Below are 27,308 nucleotides of genomic sequence, written 5' to 3'. Positions count from 1 at the left end.
TCATTTATCATTTTGATGCTTTATTTCATATTAGATTCAAAGGATTGGGTAGAAAAAGCAGATGTGCCATCATTCATAATACACAAAGGAAAAGTCCCAGAATCCTTTTGTCTCATGTGTCTTCTTGCACTGACTGATGCTTCGCTGGTTAATGTGTTTCACAAACTTTAGTGTTTCTTTATCTCGGTAGATCAAGGCCAAGGAGTTGTCTTCTGGGCAAAGGGTAAGTAACTGAAATACAACAGAAACCGTTAACAAGGTTTTTAAATTGAGTTACCACTTAATTTCTTCTTTTCCTCTTCTCTTCACTACCTTCTTATACTTCATCTCTGGTCAATATGAGAGGCATATGACAACTCACAGCCTTTGATATTTTGCTAACAGTTAGTACCTTGCTGGTATGGGCACTGAGACCATCCTGGATGTTCCACATTTTGCATCTTCACCTTACTGGAGTATTAATCCTTCATTTTCTATATCTGTCGGTGGCATGGTTCCATTCTCAGCCATTTAGCTAAAACTAGAAATCTAATGTACTGATAATAACATTTAGAATCTTGCAGCACAGCGCAGGGATGAGTTTGGGGTACTTCAGGGCACCCACTCCTCCAACCCAAACGTACCACTGATGTTGTATGGTCCTTCATGCAAGTCCACATTCTACACTTGAGGGGACGGGTATATCACCACCAATTGTTTGTGTTATGCATTCGTTAGCTGCATTGCAGTTCCCATCGCAAATGGAAAAATGCAGAATAACTTGGCTCACAGAGGTCTGCCTTTAGCTAATACTGGGTGTTACTTGGGCAACCAGTCTATTTAGGCTTATTAAAATTTTGTGTCAAATACAATCTATTATTTGTGATAGAGAGCATGGTTTTATGTCGGGGAGGTCACGCCTCAATAACTTGATTGAGATTTTGAGGAGGTGATGAAGATGAGGGAAAAGCTGTTGTATTGCCTACATGGACTTCAGTAAGGTCCCATGGCAGACTGGTACAAAAGGTGAAGTCGCATGGTATCAGGGGTGAACTGGCAAGGTGGATACAGAACTGGCTTAGTCAGAGGACACAGAGGGTAGCAGGTAAGGATGTTTTTCAGAATGGAGGGTTGTGACGAGTGGTGTTCCACAGGGAACACAGCTCGGGGGGGGGGGCCTCTGCTGTTCGTGGTCTACATAAATGATTTGGAGGAAAATGTGGCTGATCTAATTAGTAAGTTTGTGGATGATACAAAGATTGGCAGAGTTGTGGACAGTGAGGAGAATTGTCAGAGGATACAGCAGGATACAGATCAATTGGAGGCATGGGTAGAAAAATGGCAGATGGAATTTAATCCGGACAAATGCGAGGTGATCCATTTTGGAAGGTCAAGTACAGGCGGGAATTATACAGTGAATGGTAGAACCCTTAGGAGTATTGATATGCAGAGTATTGTGTGCAGGTCCACGGATGGTGACAGCGCAGGTAGGTAAGGTAGAAAAAAATGTCTATGGCATGCTTGCCTTCATTGGAAAGGGCATTGAGTACAAGGATAGACAAATTATGCTGCAGCTTTATAGAACTTCAGTTGGGCCATGCTTAGAATATTGCACACAGTTCTGGTTACCGTACCACCAGAAGGATGTGGATGCTTTGGAGAGGGTACAGAAAAGGTTTACCTGGACGTTGCCCGGTATGGGAGATTTTAGCTGTGAACAAAGGTTGGCTAGATGAGGTTTGTTTTCACTGGAATGCAGGAGGTTGAGGGACGACCTAATAAAAGTTTATAAGATTATTAAAGGCATGGATAGGGTGGAAAGTGTGAGGCTTTTTCCTAGGATGGAGGGGTCAATTACTGGACGACACAGGTTCAAGGTGCGAGGAGGGGGTGAGTTTAAAAGAGATGTGCAAGGCTAGTTTTTCACACAAAGGGTGCCGAGTGCCTGGAACACGCTGCCAGAGGTGGTGGTGGAAGCAGACACAATAGCAGCATTCAAGAATCACCTGGTCGAATACATGAATAGGAAGGGAATAGAGGGATACAGATCCTCCGAATGAAGACAGTCTTAATATAGAAGGGCAAAATATGTCGGCGCAGGCTTGGATAGCTGAAGGGCCTGATTCTGTGCTGTACTGTTCTTTGTTCTCATACAAGTACACAGGGCAAGGTAACAAAATAATCTATTTTGGGTGTCCAATCACCTAGGTTAGCATTTGCCTTGGATTACTATTAGATTATTTTATAACTTCATCAATCTCACCATTTCACCATCATCTCCCATGTGAGATGTAGGGTACTCCAGGCAAGTATCCATGCAATACTGAAGGTCTACTGCTCATTACAGGAGCTGTTTTCTGACTATCTTCCCAGGTACATATAAAAGACCTCACTGTAATATTTTGAAAAACAGCAGGAGAGTTCTCCATGGAGTTCTGGTAAATATTTACGCCTCAATGAAAATTGCTAAATCTGGCTGTAGTCTCTGCCATTTTTAGAAGCTGCTGTGCACAAATAAGTTACTAATTTTTCCTGCATTATAACAGTCAATTCCACTAAAAATCACTACATTGATTGTAAAGGGCTACAGGGCATCCAGAGATCATAAACTTATTTAATTATAAGTTATTACTTTTTCTTCGCTGATTTGAAATTCAATAAACATACAGCATACCTCCTCATCTTCTTCCTTAGCGATGTATGAAGTAACACCACCAAATTCCTCATTCCAGCCTGAAACAAAGAAAAAGATGCATGGTGACCTTCCTAATCAGCTTCTTTTTTGATGCCTTGTTTTCCTCCAAGGACATAGGAAGAAGCATAGAACCCAATGAGCTTGCTACACCATTCAATACAATCACAGCTAATCAAATATTTCAGTACCTTCTACCATTCCATCCCTATGGGTAATCAGAAATCGAAGGAACCCTATGTTAAACATACTCAAACACTGAGCTTCCACAGTGATCTGTGGTAAAGAATTCCAAAGATTCACAATTCTCTGGGTCCACATCTTGGACCCAAGTAGCATTCCTCTTTTTTTTTTTTTTAAAATTGTGCTTACTGGTTCTGAACTCCCCAGACAAATGAAACATCTTACCTGCATCTACCTTGTCCATTCGTTTAAGTATTTTGTAGGCTTCAATGAGATCACCACTTGTTCTGCAAAACCCGAGAGAATATAGACCCATCTTGCCAAATCTTTCTTCACAGGACAGTCCTTTCCTGTGAACAACTGACCTTTTGTTGCATTCCCTCTGTGGCAATAATACGTCTCCTGGCATATGGAGACCAAAACAGCACACAATACTCTAGGTGGAGTCTCACCAAGATCCTCCAGAATTGAAGCAAGACTTCATTACTCCCATATACAAACTGTCTTTGCAAGCTTGGCCTACATTCTATTAGCCTTCCTAATAGATTGCTGCAACTCCAAGCTAGCCTTCAGTAATTTATGGACAGGATACCTAGATCCCATTGTATGTCTACACCTTCAAACCTTTTACCATTTAAATGACACTCTGTAAATCTGTCTCTCCAACCAAAGTGGATAACCTCACATTTTTCCATGTTATATTCCACCTGCCATGGTCTTGCCCATTCACTAAACCTATCCAAGTCCTCCTGTAGCTGATTTACATCTTCTTCACTACACACATTCCCCCTTAGTTTTGTATCCGCCCCAAATTGGAAAATATTACATTTGGTCCTAATCTCCAAATCATTAATACATACTGAGAACAGCTGATTCAAGTCCTGATCCTTGCTGTACTTACAAGTCACAGTATGCTATTGCAAGAATGATTCATTAATTCTGATTCTGTTTTCTGCCTGTTAGTCAGTCTCTAATCCAGGCGAGTCCATTACGTGCAAAGTCATTCTGAAAATCTATGTATACTATGTCCACCAACTCTCCTTTATCCATTTTGTTAGTAACATCTTCAAAAACAAAACAACAACATTGAACCAATCCTAAGTAAGAAATAATTTTATGTCATTGAGACAGAGAGAGAAATTGGCTCTCTCAGTCATCTATGTATTACAGTGAGCACCATCTATCCTAAAAAAGGTACCACAGAATCTAGCTAAGAGACCTCACAGAAGTAGAGCAGAACATAAAACAGTACAGCACAGCACAGGCACTTCGGCCCACCATGTTGTGCCAACCTATTATCTACTCTAAGATCAAACTAACCTGCCTACCCTTCATTTTACTATCATCCATGTGCCTATCCAAGAGTCTTTTAAATGTCCCTAATGTATCTGACTCTACTACCACCGCTGACAGTGCATTTCTTGCACCCACCACTCTCTGTGTAAAGAATCTACCTCTTTAATCTCCCCTATACCTTCCTCCAATCACATTAAAATTATGCCCACTCGTGATAGTCTTTTCCGCCATGGGAAAAAAGTCTCTGGCTATCCACTCTATCCATGCCCCTCATCATCTTGTACACATCTATCAAGTAACCTCTCATCTTTCTTCGCTCCAATAAGAAAAGCCCTCGCTCCCTCACCTTTCCTCATAACACCTGCCCTCCCTTCCAGGCAGCATCCTGGTAAATCTCCTGTGCACGCTCTCTAAAGCTTCCACATCCTTCCTAAATTGAGGGGACGTAATAGTGAAGTAATCACAGAGAAAATCATATCTGACAGCAGAAGAAAGGTGTTTGTGGCATAACCAAGAAGGCAGCGCATTCCAGAAGATACAATATATGTGAATTTAGAGAAATTAAGTTTTAATTTATTGTTGTCCTATTAATTGGGTTTATATCAGTGGGACTTGTGTTTGCTTGAACAGCATACCATTAGAATTGTGTTTTATTCCGGATTAGTTCAGTTAAAGGACAATTAGCATTTCGGGAAGAATTGTTTGGTTTGATAGTAATTCTAGTTGTTCACTGTTAGAGTTAGATGAAATAAATTGTTAATTGTTACTCAAAGTAGAGATCAGGGATCTTCTTTCTTAACCAATCTTTTAGCACATTACGAGGGGAAAGGCTTCTCTCAGTGTTTTGGGGGTAATTATTCAAAGGGAACCTCCACTCCCATCATAAAACAGATTGGGGCTTGTGTTTTGGTTTAATTATCAGAGGGGCTCGGCTATTCCTCCTCCGTAACACTATTCTTGGGTATTAGCCTTTAAATTCTTTGTGCAGGGAATGTCAGCGAAACCTAGTGGATGTGGGCAAGAATTTCAGACTTGTATGAATTGCATGCCTGCTGTTAACCTTAACAAAACAGTGTGAATTGTAGTCTGTTTTAAAGTTAGTGGTAGTTAATGCAGATCTGACTCTTTTCCTCTTTGCGCACAGCCAATAACTATCGTCAATGGAGGTAACCAGCCAAAAATAACCGGCAGTCTTATTCCGCAAGGACAAATGATTGCCTTGTAGAAAGTTGTGTTTTCAAACACAGACAATGCCAAATGTGACAAGGAACAGGGAAGCTACTTCTGATAAGAAGGCAAGCTGCATACTTTGTGGCTCCAGAGTAGTAGTCAATATGGAGGATGAAAGAATCTGAAGGATTATCAATATGTCACACCATAAACTTGAAGAACAGAAAACACTACAAGAATACAACTCCAGGATTCTTCAGCAGCAAACTCCAGGGAACAACACCACATACGACTGAACCCTGGGTATATCCAGAGACAAATGCGGTTGGTTGGAATTTTAGCTACATTTCACCATTATTTGGGTATTAGCCAATTGGGTTGTAAAGTTGTATTTGCTTACTTGAGAGATCTTATTTTGGTTGCGACATGCAATAAAATTGAATAAGTGTTTCAATATTAAATTGTCTGTGAAATTTCTTAACAAATAGCCAAATTAATTAGCTTGTGGTAATTTACCCACAACATCATCAACCTGTTAAAAGTCTTTCACTCCGCAGATCAAACTGACTTTTTTTTTGCTTTTTGTTTCAGATTTTCAGTGTGGTTTTTTAATGCAATCTTACAATCAGTTGTCCTTCCATCAATTCTTTAGTGATGAAGGCCATTTCACCCATTTTCATTCATCTTTACAGAGATGCTAAATTACTCCTGATTCAGCATTCAATTCTTTCAGAAATGATTCTAAAGTTTCCATCTCCAATTGTCTATGACATATATTGTTTACTCTGCATAATGGAAGTTTTCCTGACATCAGTCCTAAATTTGCATTATACCTATTTTCTGTGCAATGTTTGGTGATTTGATGGTGAAACAGTAAGAATGATAATTACATAAAATATACTGCTTGAAAGAATGGCCAACAGTCTGCTATACTCTCCCTTCCATCAAGTCATGAGTATTATTCAGCACATATTCAGTATGGAGTACGTTGATGAGGGCTTCTGATTCAACACAGGTTCACTATGTTAACTAAGAAATGGAATGTATACAAATGCATCTCACAAAAGTTTTCACACAGTAACAATTAATCAGTCGCACGCAATCCAAGATAAATATGCAGTTTAGAGCAAAAGAAAATGCAACACATCAGAATGGGTCCACTGAAACATTAAATCGACATGGATCAGCAAGACCTCTACAAAAGTGGAATAAGTTATTGTTTATTTTTTATCCTGTATTTCCATTTATCTTTTTTGCCAATTTAGTTTTGCCTCTCACATTGACAAGATGTTTCTTCACAACTCAACAAGAGGGTTAGTAATGGATTTTGGGAGAATGAAACCATCAGTTCCTACCATCACATCCACAGTACAACAGTAAGTCGAGAGCAAACTCTGAATTTTCCACATTGGTATCATGGATAAGTGTGTAGTATCCATTTCTCCAGTATCGTAATTCCCCTCGGCAAACAGGAACACTAGGATCTGAAAAGGACAAACACATCAAGTTCCTTCACGAGTTTTAATTCTTTGTTTCCAAGATAGTGAAAAACCATACATTAATTTGACTTGTTACTTTTAATTATAGTACATTCCCATGTTTTGTACGTTTAGTTTCCCTATGCACCCCGACTCCTCCTTCCCCTGCCTACCCTAAAGACGATACCTAAACTTGGCCAAAGAACATGACTTTCTCATAGAAACATTCTCCCGAGATGTTGCTAGGCTATTAAAACCATGAGATATTCCCAGCTGCTCAACATCATGATTGATTTCACCTTGGTAGGTTCTCACCAGCATCTGCACACCTCTGACACTATTATCTTTCCTAATCAGCTCCCTTTTTGATGCCTTCTGTTTTCCTCCTCAGAACATAGGAAGAGGAGTAGGCCATTCAGGCCACTGAGCCAGCCACTCACATTGTCTGCAAATTGAGATCAAACCAAGTGTACGTAATCTCAAAATTTCACTAATTTTCACTTCAGTCAGAGACCAGCACCAAAGAAGTACCTGCATGCACCATGACCTCATCTAATCATAGATTGATATCTGAAACATTAGCATCAATATTAAACTTGCCCATGAAAAGACTGTTTAAAAATTATTTCATAGTCTGCGAGCAACACTGGCAAGGCCAATATTTCCTGTTCATCTGTAATTACCTTTGAGAATCAGGAGGTGAGCCACCCTCCTGAATTGGTGCAATCCATCCAGTGTGACTACACCCACAATGCTATTAGAAAGAGTTCCAGGACAGGTGTCGGATACATAACAGTCAGTGGTGAGTAACACAGGACACGAATGGAAAATTACTGTTGTGCCCAATTTTGTCTGCTTCCTGAAAGGCAAGTCAGCTTAATTTTTCCTCAATGCCCAGAACAGCCTCACCAGCTTTATAAACACAGGTCTAAGGACAGATCTTTACCATTCAATGCTACACCAGGACATGGCATTTAGGTCACCGGAACACCGTATCAAATGTATATTAAACCATCCAGTGTCACATTCAGACTTCTACTTGTGTAAGCAGAAATTTAACATAATGATTTTATTGATCTCATTTACAAATGGCTTCATATTTTAATTCTGCTCCTCTAATATCAATCATTCACCCAGTAGACTTTAGAACGTTTTTCAGTGAAGCTTACTTTTGGAACTCTCTCCCAGAACATCAATTTCCTTCGTCTTAGCCTTTTTTCCTTCTTTTTTCCCACCTTTATGTTCTGATGAATCACATTTGTATCTTTCCTCAGTGCTGGAGCATGTGTGCTCACGGCCGTCATGCTCCTCCACATCACCCTCCTGCTCATCTGCATCATTATCGGAAGCTGCGAGGAAATGCAGTTTTAAGCCAGTAAAATTGGACAGAAGCAGGAACATGGCCTCAGAACAAAACAGCTCCATACACTTGGCCAGAATGTCAGGGAGGCCATCTTCCTCTGCTTGATCATAGCATCTGCAAAACAAAGAGGTAATACCACAGTACGTGTCATATACAGAACCAGATAGCAGTATTTCAATACGAAGTTTGTCATTTATTTTAGTAGTACAGTGGTATCTGTCATTATTCTGAGGTCAGTAATACACCTCAATATTATTTAGGCTTCTCATAATATCTATGTATAAAAAGATCTGGTTACATAATTCAACATTAGAAGGACACTTCATGTACATCAGGGCAGAGATGCAAGCTGAGGCTAAGCTTTCAGTTGAAATTCAATGAAAATGGGCATAAATTACCAGTCAGACCATGCGCATGTCAGACAATGGCAAACAAAGAGGCAGAATCAGGAGAGAGAGAGAAAGGGGAAGACTTTCTCCAGAGCCAGGTTCAAGATGAGGGGCCACAGGTTTAGGGGGAATGTGAGGAAAAACATTTTTACCCAGAGGTTGATGATGATTGGGAACACGCTGCCTGGGAAGGGTGCAGAGGCAAATTGGCTCACATCCTTTACAAAGCACCTGGATGAGCACTTGGCACTTCATAACATTCAAGGCTATGGGCCAAGTGCTGATAAATGGAATTAAGTTGAAGGTCAGGTGTTTCTCACTTGTCAATGCTGACTCAATGGCCAAAGGGCCTCTTCTGCAGTATGTGATTCCATGAGCCCAAAGGGGGCCAGTCTAAAGTCAAAACTGGAAGCTTAATTTTCACAGAGATCAATGTGATTCATCTCGGTTTATCAAATAAGCCAGAATACCACATTATCATAACAGACCAAATGGAAAGATAAAAGGTTTCTCAATCATGATATGAACAACTATGCAGTAATAGGACTTTTCTTTTAAAAGATACATGGAGAGATATATCTAATTTCCACAGTACAACCCAACTGTGTAAGCAAACGCTTGAGCCTTCTTCCCATCAGATCTGTTAAAGATACAAAAGAATTCAGAGCAAGGTAGTGTGTAACAACAACAACAACATCATAAAAATAGTGCTCAACTGTACATCTATATAGAACTCCTCACTCATACTGTGGTGAGGAATGAAAGGATCAAAAGCAAGCCCGTCATACAATATTACAAACCTGCCAGCAAGGCCTGTGAATCCCATCTACTTTACATGAGTAAAAAAAACGGTTTGATATTGAAATTACATAAACGTTTAATGCTTTAGTACTTACATACTGTCATGCATACAATAATGTTTTGCTCTCTCCTGTTCCAGGTTTGGATCTCCAGGATTTGTTAGTAAAGTGAAAGGTTGCAGAAATTTACTGTTGCATCTGCTCCACCGATGTTTTTCTCAACATGAACTGCTGGTTAACTGGGCCTTCAATAACTTTACAGCTCGAAGTTCATTAGTGCTAATGCTCTCAGACTTCTGATTCACTCACCTCTTGTTGGCAGGTCCTCTTCTCTTCCACTTAATCTCTGAGCTTTGCAAAGCCTCACAAACCATCTGAAACTTTTCTTTCTGCATAAGCGGAGGAAAATGCAGCTGTTACAGGGTGCCAACATAGTCTTGGCAATCCAAATGTATGGTGCATTACTGTAGAAAATAAACCATTTACTCCATTGAATAGCACAGCAAGGAGGTCATGTGGTACTATGTTTAGAGTCACTGCCTCTAAGACAGAAATTTCAGGTTCAAGATCCACTCTAGGACTCGATGGCCACTGAAGCTAAGTTCATAATGGAGACAACAAGTTGAACATCAGCTTGTTAATTCTTGTGATACACACTAATTGCAAGCAGTAAAACAATAATGACATTTCTGGTCAGGCAATGTGATACAAAGAAATTCGAGCCTCGACAACCATTATCCATTGGTCCTGGATTCAATACGCATGTAAAGATATATTTTGTCACAGCAACTCACACTCTTTGAGGGCCAGGTGGGTCAGGTGGCTAGCCACTCAGTGTGGATTCCACTGGTGCCAATAGCGTGGGGTTCCATCCCTGCCTGCCTCCTTACCCTGCCATAATGGAGGCTGTGGCACCACCGGGACAGAGCCACCTTTTCGACACAAAGCTGAAACAAGAACAGTGCTTGGTTCATATCTATGGTATCAACTGCATATAGTTCATCAGCAGGAGATATTTTGGGTCATTCTGTGATCATGAAAGGTTCTGTGTAAATGTAAATTCTTTCTAAATAAACTGATATACAGAAGCAGAAGATCACAACCAGCACATTTAATAATTTGCAACTCTGACTCTATGATGGCAATTTAAAGAATGACAACTATTTGTTGAGCTTCTTATCAAATTGACACTGCAACAGTCCCTTTGTCAGGTCTTATTCCTATAATTGATCTGAACACATTACTTTTCACATTTTTCATACTATCAAATAATCAGTTCTATGGTGCAAGAATAAGTATTGCAACAATAGAATACATTTCACATGTGTGTTTCTTCAATTTCTCTGAAGATGTACCAAATTAATCTGGCTGAGGCAAAAATTGCTTTAAATACCTTAGCTACGCTGTGCAATTCAGTAAAGTTGAAAAAAGTTTGCTTACTCTAAAATCATACCATGCAGCTTCAAATCATAATACCAACAAATAAACCCAATCGTACTTCAGTGGGTGTCCATGCTTGACTTGAACAAAAGAATCCTCCTGCATTCAGTTCAACAACCCTGGGATAAGAGTCTTCTCCCTTCAGTATTATGTTTACTGCAACCTTCTTGACGGGACAGTTAGTTTCCAAATGCCAGACTAGTCTTCAGTATATATATTCTTCTCCAATTTCAGTGCCAACGTTTGATCAAAAACAGCCTCACCTTCCCCACTGGAGTTGATTCTTTTAAATTAATCTATGACATCTATACATGACAAACATTATTAAAAAATGAAAACAACTGGACACCTCTCACCAATACCTGAACAAAGAAATGAATTCACCTCATTGCAAACATCACTAAAACATGTCCATTTTCCTATCCAGGCTGCACGAATATTTTTTAAAGAGTTCTTGCTTTACAAACAAATCAATCCTGGACTGAATTTTCACCTTGAAAAAATTCTTTAGAAGTATCTCTGATTCTTCCTCAAACTCCTCCTGGATATGGGCTTGAGTTGAAACATTGAGGTAAATTGGATTGATCCAGTCATAAAGATTTTTTTCCTGAAACACAATAAAAGGAAGCAAACACATTTATCTTATTGGTGTCAGTGCAATGATGAGATCAGCCCAATGCGTCAGCTTCCTACACGGTTCCATGATGGCATTGGTTCTGTGATAATGGTAAGTATTTACCCCAAGCACTGGAAATCTTCACCTTTTTATCAGGCCCTCTGGATTTAAGACATTTCTTAAAACCTAATACTTTGATTATTAGTTATGTGTCCTAACACTGTATTGTAATGCTCCCGAGATGCATCTTGGCCTTTTTATAATGTTAAACATAGGGAACAGCGCAGTGGCTCAGCAGTTAGCACTGCTGCTTCACAGTGCTAGAGACCTGGGTTCGATTCCACCCTTGGGCGACTGTCTGTGTGGAGTTTTCTCATTCTCCCAATATCTGCAGGGGTTTCCTCCAGGTTTTCCAGAGATGTGCAGGTTAGGTGGATTGGCCATGGGAAATGCAGGGTTTGAGAGAGGCAGGCCTGGGTAGGATGCTCTTCAGAGGGGTCAGTGTGGACTCAATGGGCCGAATAGCCTACTTCCACACTGTAGGGATTCTATCATTTTAACATGCTATACCAGTATAAAATGTTGCTGTTGGTGTTCTTTCTGCACCATAACTCAGCCTACTCGTGAGATGTTCCAGAGCTTTTCACAAATTAATAAGACACTCATACGAGACCACAGTGGAAGTGCTTTAATTATTGAATAATTAGATCATTTCTTGTTATTAATAAAATGTTTCAAAAGTTTCTTGTAATTGAAGTTGGGCATTGCACTAGGTTGTAATCAGTTGCTGGTTCCAACTCATGATGGCTGAGGCCCAAGTGAGATAATGTTAAGAATGCAGCAATTAAAAGGACTCAAATAAGCAATGATCGCTGGCATACAGATCCCACATTGTTGGTTAGCAAAGAGGGCTAAAATAAGTTACTAACGTATAGTATTTGCTGGAAAATGATTGTGACACCTCAGTGGAAACTGTGAGAATGTTATATTGTTGAGGGCAGGCAAGATCTGTTGGAATGGTAGTGGCAGACATACAAGAGCAGTTGGGGAGAACACTTGTAAGAGGTAAGGAGTTATGAGGTATCTGTCAGAGCGAGGGTGTGGACAGTAGGAGCAGCAAGTATGGATTTGAGGGGGTTACAAAGAGAATTTCCACCATTAAAAAGGTGTGTACACCTCCCATTTTTACTACTGCAGGAGCCAGGCCTCAAGCTTGAGTAATTGAGAACATGAAAACAGTTTGATAAAATGCATGGATTTGCAGTTTCCTCACAGCTATTCACTGCATCAGGCCATTATGGGGTCACAGGTCCCTCTTTGGAAAGCACTGAGGTGGAGGTTCCTCAATGAATCTTCAAATTCTAAATTAAAATGCAAGATCCAACAAGCTGTGCTGAGGCAAATCTGGGACATTCCTACTGGCTCAGGATTAGGTTGCTTCTCAAGCTCAAAAATTGGAATATAGTTGGTTCTGATATGATGCGATAGTTCCATTCTTGTGCGACCTCACATTACAAGAAAATCATGCAACAGCCATGCCATTTAAAATAATGGGGCTGCAATTGCGTTATAGCCAATACAGGTAAGGAAAGTTTGCGTTCTACAAATAGAGGTCTAAATTCTTCAATCGCATTAAAGCCAATTCACATTGAGGAAACACACATTATATCGGAACCAACTGTATGTATTATAATTTACCACGAGATCACTGGGTTTATAGGATTACATTTTGAGGACAGTTGCATAAAGATGACTTGGATTCCCTGGAGCATAGAAGACTGAAGGGTGATCTGATTGAGACGCTTGAAAAGGTGAAATGGATTTGTAAAGAAAAACTATTTCCTCTTGTGAAGGAAATCAAGAATAAAGTCATAATTTAAAATTAAAGCGAGTCTATTTAGGAGGAAAATTAGGAAACAGTTTTTCATACAAAGGACAGCAGAATTATGCAAGTCTCTCCACCAAAGCATGTGGATGATGGCTAAATGGGAATTTTAGACACAATGATACATGGATTTTGCATCTCATCTGCCTTGTACGGAATTGAAACCCCCTCGTCTTGGATTTGAAATAACAATATATTTCACAGCAGCATTCAGCTCCCATTCCCCAAAAGCATGTTATTTTAATCAGACTGAAACTTAAGTATGCTGGTTGTGACCAGGATAGTCAAATCTGCACTTACATCACTTGCAACATGTCGATATCGATTAGAAAGAGGTTCGATGTAACGAGCTGGCCTCTCCAATGATGGCCCATGGAACCAGCCACTAACAGAGAGGCGACACTTCTGCTCCGACAGAACTTCAGACACCTGATTAGGTAATATTTGTAGCACAGCATCAAATTGTAAAACTTGGCCAAATATTCTAAGCACTGCACTAAGAAAACAATGTATGCTGCCTAATTAATTCTCATGACAACAATGAATGTTTTTGCAAATCGCAAACCCTCCCACACAAGAAATAAAACGGTGGCAATATCTAAAATACCTTGCTATTAGACACAGTAACCAAACCAGTGCAAAAGCTACATATCACACTTATAGTGTCAAGTGGCAGTATATATTGCTATTCAAACCCAACAAGGTCATAGTCACAGAAAATCTAAAGATGCTTTATTGGCACATTTAGAGAAGAGGATGGCAAAGGAAAGAGTTAGGGTCATCAGAAATGCATATGATAACTTTTGCATGGATGCAGAAGATGTGGGCATTGATCTTCGTGAGTATTTTGTCCCTGACTTCATAAAGGAGAGGAAGGATGCAGAAATTCCAGTTAAGTAGACAAATTACCAGGATTAAAAGGAACTTAGGCTGTTAAAGGAAACAGGAAGGAAGTACCAGATGCTTGGAAGATCATTTACTAAACTTCACTAGATGCAGGCAAGATATCAGAGGATTCGAGTCTGTGAACATTGCTCTATTATTATTCAGTGAGAACAAATAATTATTGATCAGGTAGTCTGACCTTAGTGACAGGCAAATTACTATAATGCACATTGTGAGATAGCACTAACTGTTACTTGGAAAGGCACATATTAATCAGTAATAGTCAGCATGATTTTGTTAAGAGAAAATTGCTTCTTACTAATTTAATTGAATTTTTTGAAGGCATAACAAGGAGGTTGGATGAGGATAGTGCAGCGAGTGAATCTGAGCATGGTATTTGACAGTCCTAAATAGCACATAGGTCAGAAAAATTCAATTCCATCAGAAACAGAGGAATGTGGTGATTTGGATCCAAAATTAACTCAGTGGTAGAAAACAATGATTAACAGATGCATTGGGAATGTAAAACGATTTCCAATTTTGTTCCATAGGGTTCAGTGTCGCTGTTTGTGACATATGTTAATGACAGATTCAAAGAAGGGACACATGATGGGAAAATGCAGACAACATAATAGTTGCCAGGTAGTGAAGAGGATGATTGTCAACTAAACAGTGATATCAACAGTTTGGTCAAGTGGCAGGAAATGTAGCAAATAGAATTCAATCCACAGGACTATGAGTGCATGCATTTGGTGAAGGCAAACACAGCAAGTAAATGAATGGGAAGGTGCTGAGAGGGGAAAAGGAAGTGTAAGATCTTGGAATGCATGTCAACTGAGCCCCAAAAGTGGCAGGGCAGGTAGATAAGGTGGTAAAGAAAGCATAAGGAAGGCTTTCCTTTATTGCACAAGGTACTGAATACAAAAGCAGGGATGTAATGCTGGAACTATTTAAGACACTGGTCAGGCCACATCTGGAAATTTGCGGACAGCTCTTACAGGAAGAGAATAATTGCTCTGTTGAGAGCACAGAGGAAATTTACAAAAATGCTGTCAGGGTTTGCATTTACAAGAAAAGTTTGGATTGGCAAGCATTATTTCCCTTAAAACAGAGAAAGCTGAACGCTGACTTAAATGGGGTGTATAAAATATTGAGGGGTTTTGTTAACATGGACAAGAAAGACCCGAATCCCTGAGCAGAGAGGAAATTTACCAGCTAACACAGACCTAAAGTGATTGTTAGAAGGATGAAAGTGCGCATTAGGAAATAAGTGATAACTTGATTATAAGTGTTTGGAATTTGCTGCCCAGTTCCAGTAGTTGAAGGGGAAAACCTCAGCTCATTTACAAGGAATTTCGATCTGCACAAGAAGCACTGCAACCTGCAAGACTATGGACCATGTGCTGGAAAGAGGGATTAGATTGGATGACCAGTTTGCTGATATGTAAACTATGGGCTGAATAGATCTTCCGGTGCTGCAATGTTTATCTAGTTCTATCTGTAAGGGAATAGATCCAACCAAATTTTAAACCTCCATTTACAGATGAAAGAGTTCCACTGAGCTGGATTTTGGATATCCAACCCTGATTAATGGGTGGTCAAGTAGAAGTGGGACAAAAAGGAGCCAACAGTGAGAAGGGGAAAGGTCAGAAGTCACACAACACCAGGTTATAGTCCAACAGGTTTATTTGAAATCACAAGCTTTTGAAGTGCTCCTTCATCAGGTGAAGTGAGAAGGGAAAGCATGCTTTCTACTCCAGGGCACGTTTCCCCAGATGAGAACTGCAACATGTCTTGAATGAGTAAAAACATCCAAGGGGACAATTAACCACTGCTGCAACATCTGGTATAACTTTATTCTGGCTGTCTATCGACCCAGCATGTATGTAGTCAGTCCTACACAATTACTGCATGCAAAGAATGTGCTTCTGCCTATGAACTGACTGCCTCATTAAGTCTCTGGCATTCCTTTATCCCCATTCTTCTCACATAAAGGGATTCACATTGGGAAACCCACTTTCATAACATTACAGGCACTCAAGAAGTATTCCAAAACGAAAACACTTTGCAGAAACATCCTTCAATGTAACTGTAAACAAGAAATAAATAGTCTCCATATTATGATGCACAATATCACCACAAATTGTCATCACGCAGATTATCATAAATATTGTTAGATCCATACCTGATGGTGAGACACAGGGGAAACCTCAAAGAAAACTAATGTGTTCCATGAAGGAGTTAGAGATTTGACAATCTGCTGAGGCTGATAATGATCTGTAAAAGACAATTAATTCAGTTGCGTGATCATAAGGCTAAAACTCAGACTCATAAACGTAGGGTAAATTTATTTAATTGCTATTTATAAACTTTAATGCAATTTTATGTCCATCTCACAATTGAGTCATGAGACAAAAACTTCTGCCCTCCACCACCTCCAATTCTGCACTAACCTTGAATTTGAGACTGCAAGAGAAATAAAGACAAATCAATCTACGCATCGTCTATATCTGCATCAGGTGCTGGAAATTTTCATCCATAATGCAGAATTGAGATTTAAGTTGGATTTCAGGCGATTTGACCGAATTCTATTCTAGTTTTTCAATCATAAATCTCCCCTCAGTTAGTGGCAGAAGGCCAGAACTACATACAAAATAAAAGAGAGGTTTCTGACAGAATCTCTTGTGCACAGACAGTGGCATTCTGGACACCCTGCATGTGATTCCCCTGTTTACGTAATGCAAACATTTTGCATTGTCTCAATTTAATTCTTTCTGTCACAATAGTCATATTGGCCCAGATATTCTCCACATGGTCAGAAAATATATTTCCACTCCTGGTTGGATTTGACCTCATTAAGATATGTTTAGATGGTTTCCAAGCTGGAAATTCCTGGACGGGACCTCCAGTCTGACCAGAAATCCATGAATCGATGAGCAAAGTAAACCTTTATAAAAGCCATGTCCCACTTGCAACAATTAGTATTCTGTCCAGCCACTGAAACAACTGCCGTTAAAGAGAGAGAATGTAAAGCAAGCGTGGAGTTAAGGGGGCAGTCGGTTAATGGTAGGGTACCATGCAGGCAATGGAATGCTTAGGTTAGGTTGGTGTTCGTGGTTGTGGTGGCAGAAACAAGGGTTGGTGGGGCGGGGGGGAGAAAAGAGGACAGTGAGGTCCAGTGGCAGGAGGATGGGTCAGACCAGAGGGTGAGCAAGTGTTTGGTCCAGTAGCAGGGGAGCACAGGGTGACATCTGAAGGCGGGGGGAAGGAGGATCAGATCCTAGCAGTCATCAGAGGCAGATGCTGGGTGTCAGGTCCTGATGGGTTCTGACCACCATAGGGAAGGGCTATTGGGTCTGGGGGTATCAGGCCAACAGTCAGGAGTGGGTGTCGGGTCCAAGAGCTTCAGATCAGGTCCTAGAGGTGCAACCCAGCGAGGAGGTTGTGGGAGAGTCAGGCTGGTAGCACAGTATGTCAGGTCTGAGACTTCAAGCCAATTGAAGGTGAGATTCTGGGCTTTCAGGCCAGAGGTGCTCGCCAGGATGGTGTAAGGAAGTGATGTTGACAGGGATTGGGGTGGTGGACGGGAGATGGTTGAGTATTGAATCAGGGAATCAATTTAATACTTACCCAGGAGTTAGAGTAGGTCTTTCATCCTCTAACTTTCATAGGTAATTATTATAACTAATTTTGAATCCCCTAAACTCTCTGATGTTAATACTCTTTCAGGGATTTCCAGACATAGGGGAATTGCCAATCGGAATCTTCAGTCTGCTAGATAATTCTCATGGATTATGCTGCAACTGGAATTCTGCAAGGTCCTAATGCGCATCTCAATCCACTCTGCTTCCAGCAACTCTCTGGTCATGAGAATATCTGAGCCTCCAGTTCTGAATTCCATTAGAAGCTTACCCAAGACCCATAAGATCCATTTATCCTGATGTAACTTCACTGTTCATAAAGACCTCAAATACTACCAAAAGTATCAATTCATATTCCTTGCATTTGCACGGGTGCATTGTGGTAACATAATGGTTACGCCGAGCTTTCAGTCCCAGGATATCCACAAATTTACAAATCTCAACAACTGCCTTTAAGTCGAATATAAAACTGAAAGCCAGAATTCCGATGGCAGTCAGATAAACATTTCTGGGATGGAGGCATTGATGAGTCAGGGTTAAAGTTGGAACATGCAATTATATTCAGTTAATCCTACTCACCATCTGCACCATAGAGGTCCAAGTTTCCACCATCCCTTGTTCCCCATTCAGGAACAAGATACAGGATGAATGCTATCCTCCGTCCTTCTAATTCATCATCGTGACAGAGCAACACATCTGTAACAGCATCGGTTTAAATTTCAGCACAGCTTAAGCTTTTCTTTTTCAGTTTAACAGAGTGACACAATCAGTGTGGGTTCAAATTTCCACACCAATTAAGGTTACCACAAATAACCCTCCTTCTCAACTTTCCTGTCACCTGAAGCATGACAACCCTCAGGTTAAATCACGACTAGTTATCTCCCTTTGAGAGAGCAGACTATGATCAGAGGGCTATGGTGACTTAACCTTCATCTCATATCCTGTTTCATGTGAGAAAGAACATTTTGTGGAAAACATGGGTCAGCACCCAAAGCTGGCGGATGCATATACTTCCACATCAGCCTTAACAGGAAATCTGAGCATTCCTACGGAAATTTCAACAAAAAACAACATCAGTTCAGCCTACTTGACAATAATCATTTCTTGTGATTTAAGTTATAAGACCAGGTCTCACTCCAGTATATTCCATGCCAATATTCCAGTGTATAGTTGAGTTGTGTTGTATTACTAAAAAAGTACATAGAGTCATAGAGTGATACAGCATGGAAACAGGCCCTTCAGCCCAAACTGGTCCATGCTGAGAATCCTTTGACATAACATCAAATGCAGCCTTGTTCTGGGTTTAGTGGACAACAAAACAGAGAAGGCTCAGACTGTCTTGATCAGCTATACTCATTCAAGCAATAACAAAAGGCTGTAAAGTACCCAATAGAAAATGAGGCGCTGTCCTTCCAACTCAAATAGGGTGACACTAGAGCATTGCAGCAAGCCTACATCAGAAATGTTAGCATGCTAGCAAGTTGGTGCATTGAAATGGCAAGGAACTGGAATGTTGCTGTCATTGTTAACGACAGAGCGAAGGTGTTCCACAAAGTGGACATGCAATATATGTATAGTATTGACAATTTAGGGAAGGCCACATTGTGAGCAGTTAATCGAATAGATAAATTAAAAGAATTACAAGTCTTTATGCTGCTTCACCTCGTTGAAGTGTTTGGGAACCTTGGACAGTACGATGGTAAAGGCCATATTAGACCGTCTGCAAATGCATCGGGGTGGTGTAAGGGAGTGTTAGGCCAGATGTCATGGAGGTTGTGGTCCCTGTAGAATCTTGACAAGGAAGGAGAGGGCAAGATGTGTTTGCTGATAGCATCCTACTGGAGAAGGATGATCGTTTGAATGGAAAAGCTAGCAGGGTGGAAAGTGAGGACAAAGGGAATTGTTACCATTGTTCGAGAAGGGAGTGCAAGGGATGAGGGAAAAATTGTAGGAAATGGGTCAGGTGTGGCTGAAGACCCCCAACAACCAAAGTGACAGGAAATCCCCAGTTGAAGAAAAAGGAGGATACATCAGACACATCCCTGTAGAATGTGGTATCAGCAGTATAGATCCAACAGAGATGGAGAAACTGAGAGAATGGAATGTGGTTCTTAGAGGAAGCAACGTGAGAGGGAAATGTAGTCAAGTTAACTGTGGGAATCAGTAGGTTCATGCTGAATATTAGTGACCAGCCTATCCTGAGAAATGGAATTAGAGAAATCAGGGATGGGAGGGAAAGAGTCACAAAGAACAGAAAAGGATGGAAATTGTAAGCAAATTTGATTAAATTTTCCAATTCCAGATGACAGAAGGAAGCAGCACTGACTTGTGAAAGGGGACTAGAGCAAGGAATGTTCCGCATATGCCAAAGGGATAGGCATAACTGTGACCATGCAGGTACCAACAGCCTTTGACTTGGAGAAGTGAGACAAGTTAAAGGAGAAATTGTTCAAAGAGAGAATGACTTCAGCCAGGTGAAGGATGTTGGTAGTTGTTGTAGAGTGGTAACTGTGAGGCCTCCTTTGAAGGAAGGAGCAAAGAGCCTTCCAAAAATTCTAATGTGGAGTGGACACGCAGAGAAATTGCACATATCTCCAACCTCACACCATTTATGTAATGCTCCCTGTTCCTACTACAGTATAAATGAAATGTCACATCTGCAATGGCACATCTGCAATGGCACAGTGCAATAAAACAATGCCTTTGTGACATCGCATGCACAATAATGCAAGCATACACACTGTTAGAACTCTCACCGAGTTTTCGTTACCTTATTTTTATTCTTTTATAAGTTTTGGTTTGGAGCTGGAAACTATGAGATGACTTTTGACTGTGGGATCACAGCTTGCGTTAAAAGGAAAACAGACCAAACAAGATCTTGTTTATTCATGAGGCCATGCCTGGAAGTTAACTGCAATTTTGTTCCTGAGGAAAAGGTTCTGCAGATTCATTGTCACCGCGGAAGAGCATTATGTTTAAAGAGGGAGCAGAGATTGGCTATTAACAAGGTCAGTACCTGGCAATTGATTCCAGCAATCTGGAAAAGACCTTATCTTCAAGCAGATAGCAGATATGGTATCTGGGACCGGATGGAAAAGTCAGTCAGGCAGGGAGTGATCAGACTTTGAATTGCGTTCTGGACTTTTGGTTTTTCTGTGGAAAGGAATCTGGCTGTTGATAATACAGCACAAAGATTTAAAAGCTCACTGCCTAATCTCCTACGAACAGTTCATGGAAGCTCAGAGGACAGAAAACTAAGTTTAAAGTATTACTGACTTTATCTGAGTGAACTGAAAAACTGAACCTGATCGGCATCTTCAGAAAATCAACCAAGAAAATATCATGTATGCTTGTGGAACCATTATCGAAACCATTTATGTAATTTGGCCAGTTTTTTGATCTGGTTTTATTTGTCCCATAAATGGGTTTGCCCTTTGCGTGATTGGGGCTGAAAACAAAGGATCTTTGGCTCATAGGATAAACAAATTAGGTTACTCTATTGCTTAATTTTGCTCGACTAAAGTTACTATGTTGTTAATAAATTGTGAAGCCTTTTGTTGAAGGCACGCCTGGTGCCTGAAATTGATCATTTGCTAACATGGGATTGGTTCCTCGAAAATTATAAAATCATGATGAACATTGATCAGATGAATGACCATTGTCTCTTTCCCAGGGTAGGGGAGTCCAAAACGAGAGGGCATAGGTTTAAGCTGAGAGGGGAAAGGTTTAAAAGGGACCTCTAGGAACTTTTTCAAGCAGAGGGTGGTGCGTGTTTAGAATGAGGTGTCAGAGGAAGTGGTGGAGACTGGTACAATAACAACATTTAAAAGGCATCTAGATGGATACATGAAAAAAAGGTGGTGTCTAGAGGGATATGGGCCAAATGCTGGTAAATGGAGCAATTTAGGATATCTGGTCAGCATGGACGAGTTGGTCGAAGGGTCTATTTCTGTGCTGTACAACCGTGAGACTCTAAAACTCTGGGAACTACTGGGCTCAATTTTGAGGATCTTTGAAGGTTTCAATTTGACACTGTTGTAAATGGAGAGGTGGAAAGGCAGATTTGGTTTGGCTATCTGTCTCCATGTTGTAAAAATGACAACACCCAGTAAAATAATATATATCAAATACACTCAGTGTAAAACGCTATTTACTGAATTTTGTATACCTGTGTATTCATATTTAGCACAGGATAAATCGACCGTGCTTTCTAGTTTTATACCAATAACATCTGATAACCATGTACGAAAATCTTCAAACAGAACCTTCCTACAAAGAGAAAAACAGATACATTTTGAAGTTCTTGTATTGTGTAAAGCAATGGCAATGAGATACAAACTCTATAGTCATTCAAAATATTTCTGGAGTAAGTCCAAAGGAATTTCTCTTCTATTATTACACATTATGGACAGTTTTCTCACTGGCATTGTTGGAGGAAACATAATGTAATCAGGCATTGAAGGGACCAGTGAATGTTTCAAAAAGCAAAGTTAATTGAGGGTCTGAGAGAAAACATTTTGTGGAGATCAAAGTAGTGTATGGGGCTGGAACAGTTACTAACAGCATGGAGTGTAAGATTAATATAAATAAATATGAAAATTAAGGATTATATTATTCAATCTGAGCCAGAGTAAGTGCCTGGTGCATAAGGCTAAAGGAGAAAACATTTTTGGAAAAAGGCAGAAAACATATTGGAAGTGATTCAAAGAGTTTGCACTGAAGAAACAGCTGCTTGCAAAAATCAAAACCAAATAAAAGCAACAATAACTAGGTTTCTGTCCATTAACATGGCTGAAATCAACTTGCTCCTTAAAGCTTTATCAAAAATAGTTTACTTCCTGCCATTAACTCTTCCAACTAGGTTATTTCTTATGACATTTCACCCAATTGTGCAGCAGCAGCCCACTCTCAGTGGCGTCAAATTCACTTCCACACCAGCTCCCACAACATGTACAAAGCATACCCATGACCGTTCAACATAAAATCTGTGCTGCAACAAGGAAAACTTGTTTGAAAACACACTGCATTTCAGTCCAATAACCTGGTTCAAATTGTCCCCTGAGCAAGCTTGGAAAAGATGTTCCCAGTGACTCACCTTAATGCTGAGATGTGATATTCTTTCTTCTTCCGAAGGTCATCAGACTGTCAGAGGAATGGAACACATTATTTATGTCTAAAACCTCAACATATTCTTTCTGCCTGAAAATCTTGTACCTCTCCTTATTACCTATATCTGGAACTCAATTAGTTATGAATGTGCACATGTACAATCTCACTCTGTCAACACTGAATGAAAATTTACGTTCAGAATCACATCTCACCAATGTTTACAGACAGCCATTTCAGACATCACGATTTGGAGATTCATTGTGGATTTTTCTGCCCAGTTTCTGCAAAATATACTGATGCATATGCAAATATTAAAAAATCCCACAATCTACAATCTGCCCTAGGAGATTATAAACTCCACAGAAAACGAATACACTGGCCATTTGTGTCTGCGGTATGTTTGAGAGCTTGTTGTGGGAAATGTTGTCTGTGACTATATGACAATAGTGACAATACTGTGAAAGTTTATTAATAAAAAAGAAACAAAGTTTTGAATGGGAACAATTCAAGATATAATTGGTGAACACTCAAATGTGTGGGTTAATGAAGGGCAATCAGGATGGAGTGGTCAAAAGAATGTCATCTTTTACAAATTTAATAGGATTTTAGTTTGCACAGATAGCTGGATGGAGAAAGGAATACGTTAAGATCAGTGTCTGGATTTTTCAAAAAGCATTTGTTAAGTTGTCTTACAAAATGGCTTGCCAGAAAACATCAAGTATTTCATGAGGAAACGTAATTGAGCTTCAAAATCTAGCAACATGGACAAAAAGTTTAGTGGGTAGACAGGAAGACAGAAGTTAGAGAAAATGCAGTTGTAGATGGATAGATTGAACAGGTAATTTGTTTGTTGTACATCATTATGGAAAGGCTGTTTTAACATCCAATCACCTCATTCTATGTTATTCGTGCATGTCTACTGAACAAAGATCACCATACCTAATGCTACTCCAGGGTTTGCACTCTACTGTGATATCCTCATCTACATCATTGCAAGAATATTGCTGCACAAAGACCTCCCGATATTACAACAGTGACTGCGCTTCAAAAGTTTTAGTGGCTATAAAAGGCTTCAAGATCTTCGGAGATTGTGAAAAGGCATTACATAAATGCAAATTAATCAATTCTCTCCTTCATCTCACTTTATTACTTCAATGTGCCCACTCCACTCGAGTCCTTCATTATACCGCGGTATCTGATCCTTCTGCCATACAGAAAATCTCTGAGCTTTCATTACTTCTAAATAGTCATAGAATCATGTGGTCCTTTCACTCAATACAGTCAGCAAATAATGGAACCATTAACTCCATGGCCCAGTCTGATTGTTGTGCAAATTATCAAAATTTCCTGCCCATTTGCTATCTCTCTGCTCCCAAACATTTGTTTCGCACAATCTCCTTCTTACCTGCTTGAATTTATAGAGATCGTTTGATTTTTCATAGAAGTTCAGCTGTAGAAGCTCATTCTGAAGACCCTCCAGGAATTTTTGACTCTGGATAAAATTTGATATCACACAATGTGCAAATGGCTGTGTGCCCACTACGAGACCCTTCTCTGTAAAGACAGGAACAAAGATTCCAGTTAGTACCTTGGCAAGGAGCAGTTTTGCTACAATAAATTATAGAAACATAGTATATTGTTAGCATTAGGCATCTGCAAAAATAAAATATAAATTAAATTGCCAGACCCTTAAAGACTTTGAAGAAGAAATATTTGTACACCATTACACTGGTATTCTCTCATTTATACTGCCTGGTTTGACGGGAATTTTCCAGGCTAGATATGCTGAGCTCTCTTTCTGACCATTTGTGTTTGAATGCACAGATTGTGGAAGTTAGTTCATTTACACTCCCTTTGCCTTTAAATCAAATATACCCAAATTTAAAATATGTTCAAGAAGTCCAATAGGCTTCTTGTGCACTTTATGACATAGGTTTGACAGAAGGGTTGCACCCAATTATTTAACCCAACGTCTGGAAAACTTCATACCACTTCTCTCCAAAGGCAATTGAAAAGCAGATGCCAGATCCATACTGTAATCTTTGTGACAAGATTATAGCAGAGCTTGCTTCTCAGCAATTCTACTATCAATACAGAAATCAACCATAAATGAACATAAATCCATCCCTGAATTGTATGCCTTAAACTTTGTTTCTTTGAGGCGTGAAGAAACCACTAACCTGCCAAAGTACATATTGATAGGTAACATCCATTTTCTCTAACTTCTGTCTTCCTGTCTACCCACTAAACTTTTTGTCCATGTTGCTAGATTTTGAAGCTCAATTACGTTTCCTCATGAAACACTTGATGTTTTCTGGCAAGCCATTTTGTAAGACAACTTAACAAATGCCTTTTGAAAAATCCAGACACTGATTTTAACGTATTCCTTTCTCCATCCAGCTATCTGTGCAAACTAAAATCCTATTAAATTTGTAAAAGATGACATTCTTTTGACCACTCCATCCTGATTGCCCTTCATTAACCCACACATTTGAGTGTTCACCAATTATATCTTGAATTGTTCCCATTCAAAACTTTGTTTCTTTTTTATTAATAAACTTTCACAGTATTGTTACTATTGTCATATAGTCACAGACAGTATTTCCCACAACAAGCTCTCAAACATACCGCAGACACAAATGGCCAGTGTATTCGTTTTCTGTGGAGTTTATGGGACAAATGCTGTATGGAACAGTAGTAGACCTCCCTGCTCTACCACAACCGATGCAGTCAGCTCTAACTTTCACTGAACACAAGCTGTGGATTTCATGGTTATCAGTGAAACAATAACACTCACTACTGACCTCATAGGAAGCTGCCCACAAAGACATAGTAACTTGTGTGGCATGGCTTTCCACTTTCTCAACATTACTCTGAATCTGGTGCCAAATCCAAAATCCAGCAGTGATATCATTGAGAATGGTAATCAGACAGTGGTATTCTCATCCACAGCAAAGTAACATGCAAAATGCAAATCAAATTTTCACTTTTGATCAAAACTTTGCTGAGAGCAAAATAAATTACCGAAAAACATAGATGGGATATAACTGTAAACTGCAAAGTTTTTAAACTTTTTTTAAGCATAAAATGCTTTAAACATAAAGAAATTTGGCAATCTACAATATAAAATTAATTTTCCACCGACACTGAAGCTGTTCAGTAATTTGAGCGTGGGAGATCAGATCAAGCCCAGTGACATCTGAATCAACAACGTGTAATCTTGTCAAAGGTTTTTACAGCGACATTCAGTAAAAATTTGTCAGTTCAGTAACTCATTGATTTCAAACCAGGGAACTTCAACAACATACCCTGCAGGGAAATGAAGTCACGAACAGAAACTTGTGCATTTCATCATTTAACTGCACACATGCGAACTTCAGATATTCCTGTTAAAATCAGAAGCACAATGATGGCTAAACTGTCGCAATTTACGATCACAAAAAACACGGCTAATGTGCCATCTAAAGCCAGCACACCGCCAATAAACTACTCTATCAATACTGCATCATATACATTAAACACGAAAACAAAAAAAGTCACTTGACCCGAACTGTTAATTCTGTTTTCTCTGCACAGAAGCTGCCAGACCTGCTGAGTTTTTTCCAGGAATTTCTGTGTTTGTTTCTGCATTGTGCTTCATCGTCTTCTGCCCAACACAGGAGACTATCCACTGAACTAAGATAGCATTTGAATTGTTTCACCGGCCGCGGTTCTCTGAGGTCCCCTTTTTCCAGCCTACTGCCCTCCCTTGGCTGTTATGCAAACCCCTCGCTTCCCCTCACCATGTGAGTACTCGAGTCCCCGGCTCCAGGCCTCGCTCACACGCTCCTTCGTTTCCAACAGCAATGGGTTCAGCTCCGCAAGCTCCCTCTCCTTCAGCTGTTTCTTCCCTCCAACCCCATTTCCCGGGTCACTCCGTGCCCTCTTGGAGCTCATTCCAAGCCCGGACCAGATGTTCCAAACTCAGGGTATCACCTGCAGTCGCTGTCTCACCTCGGACTACATTTCCCGGCAACACTCAGCTCGTCGATTGAAACTGTTCTTTCCTGCAACAGCGCCACCTACAGACTACAGCGGTGTTATATTCTACCGACAGCGACACCATTTCAGTCAGAGACAACAAGGTGCAGGGCTGAATGAACACAGCAGGCCAAGCGGCATCATAGGAGCAGAGAGGCTGACGTTTCGGTCCTAGACCTTTCATCAGAAATGGGGTAGGGGAAGGGGGTTCTGAAATAAATAGGGAGAGAGTGGGAGGCGGATAGAAGATGGATAGAGGAGAAGATAGGTGGAGAGGAAACAGGTCAAAGAGGCGGGGATGGAGCCAGTAAAGGTGAGTGTAGGTAGGGAGTTAGGAAGGGGATAGGTCAGTCCAGGGAGGA

The 27,308-nt window shown here is 40.1% G+C and overlaps 1 protein-coding gene across 1 annotated transcript; it reads right to left on the bottom strand.

The window, feature by feature from the left end:
* ogfod1 (2-oxoglutarate and iron-dependent oxygenase domain containing 1) lies at positions 1-26,965 on the bottom strand. Its single transcript, XM_048605732.1, has 13 exons — positions 26,709-26,965; positions 24,332-24,480; positions 22,913-22,959; positions 21,986-22,086; positions 18,397-18,513; positions 16,362-16,453; positions 13,592-13,720; positions 11,284-11,397; positions 9,660-9,739; positions 7,968-8,275; positions 6,676-6,804; positions 2,654-2,712; positions 1-231 (listed from the first exon to the last, which is right to left on the bottom strand). The coding sequence occupies exons 1-13, from the start codon at positions 26,860-26,862 to the stop codon at positions 70-72; spliced, it is 1,641 nt and encodes a 546-aa protein (XP_048461689.1). The 5' UTR covers positions 26,863-26,965; the 3' UTR covers positions 1-69.
* Positions 26,966-27,308: the final 343 nt, after the last annotated feature.

The sequence above is a fragment of the Rhincodon typus genome, chromosome 15 (assembly GCF_021869965.1).
Source record: "Rhincodon typus isolate 14 chromosome 15, sRhiTyp1.1, whole genome shotgun sequence".
Lineage (NCBI taxonomy): Eukaryota > Metazoa > Chordata > Chondrichthyes > Orectolobiformes > Rhincodontidae > Rhincodon > Rhincodon typus.
Note: the sequence above shows the minus strand (reverse complement) of the source record. Positions and strands in the feature narration are given on the sequence as shown.

Excerpts from the sequence above, each read along its gene's own strand:
- ogfod1 (XM_048605732.1), bottom strand. The coding sequence starts at position 26,862 with ATGAGCTCCAAGAGGGCACGGAGTGACCCGGGAAATGGGGTTGGAGGG. Across the intron at positions 22,087-22,912 it reads TATCACATCTCAGCATTAAG|GAAGGTTCTGTTTGAAGATT; the intron begins GTGAGTCACTGG and ends TTCTCTTTGTAG. Across the intron at positions 6,805-7,967 it reads TCTGGGAGAGAGTTCCAAAA|ATCCTAGTGTTCCTGTTTGC; the intron begins GTAAGCTTCACT and ends TGTCCTTTTCAG.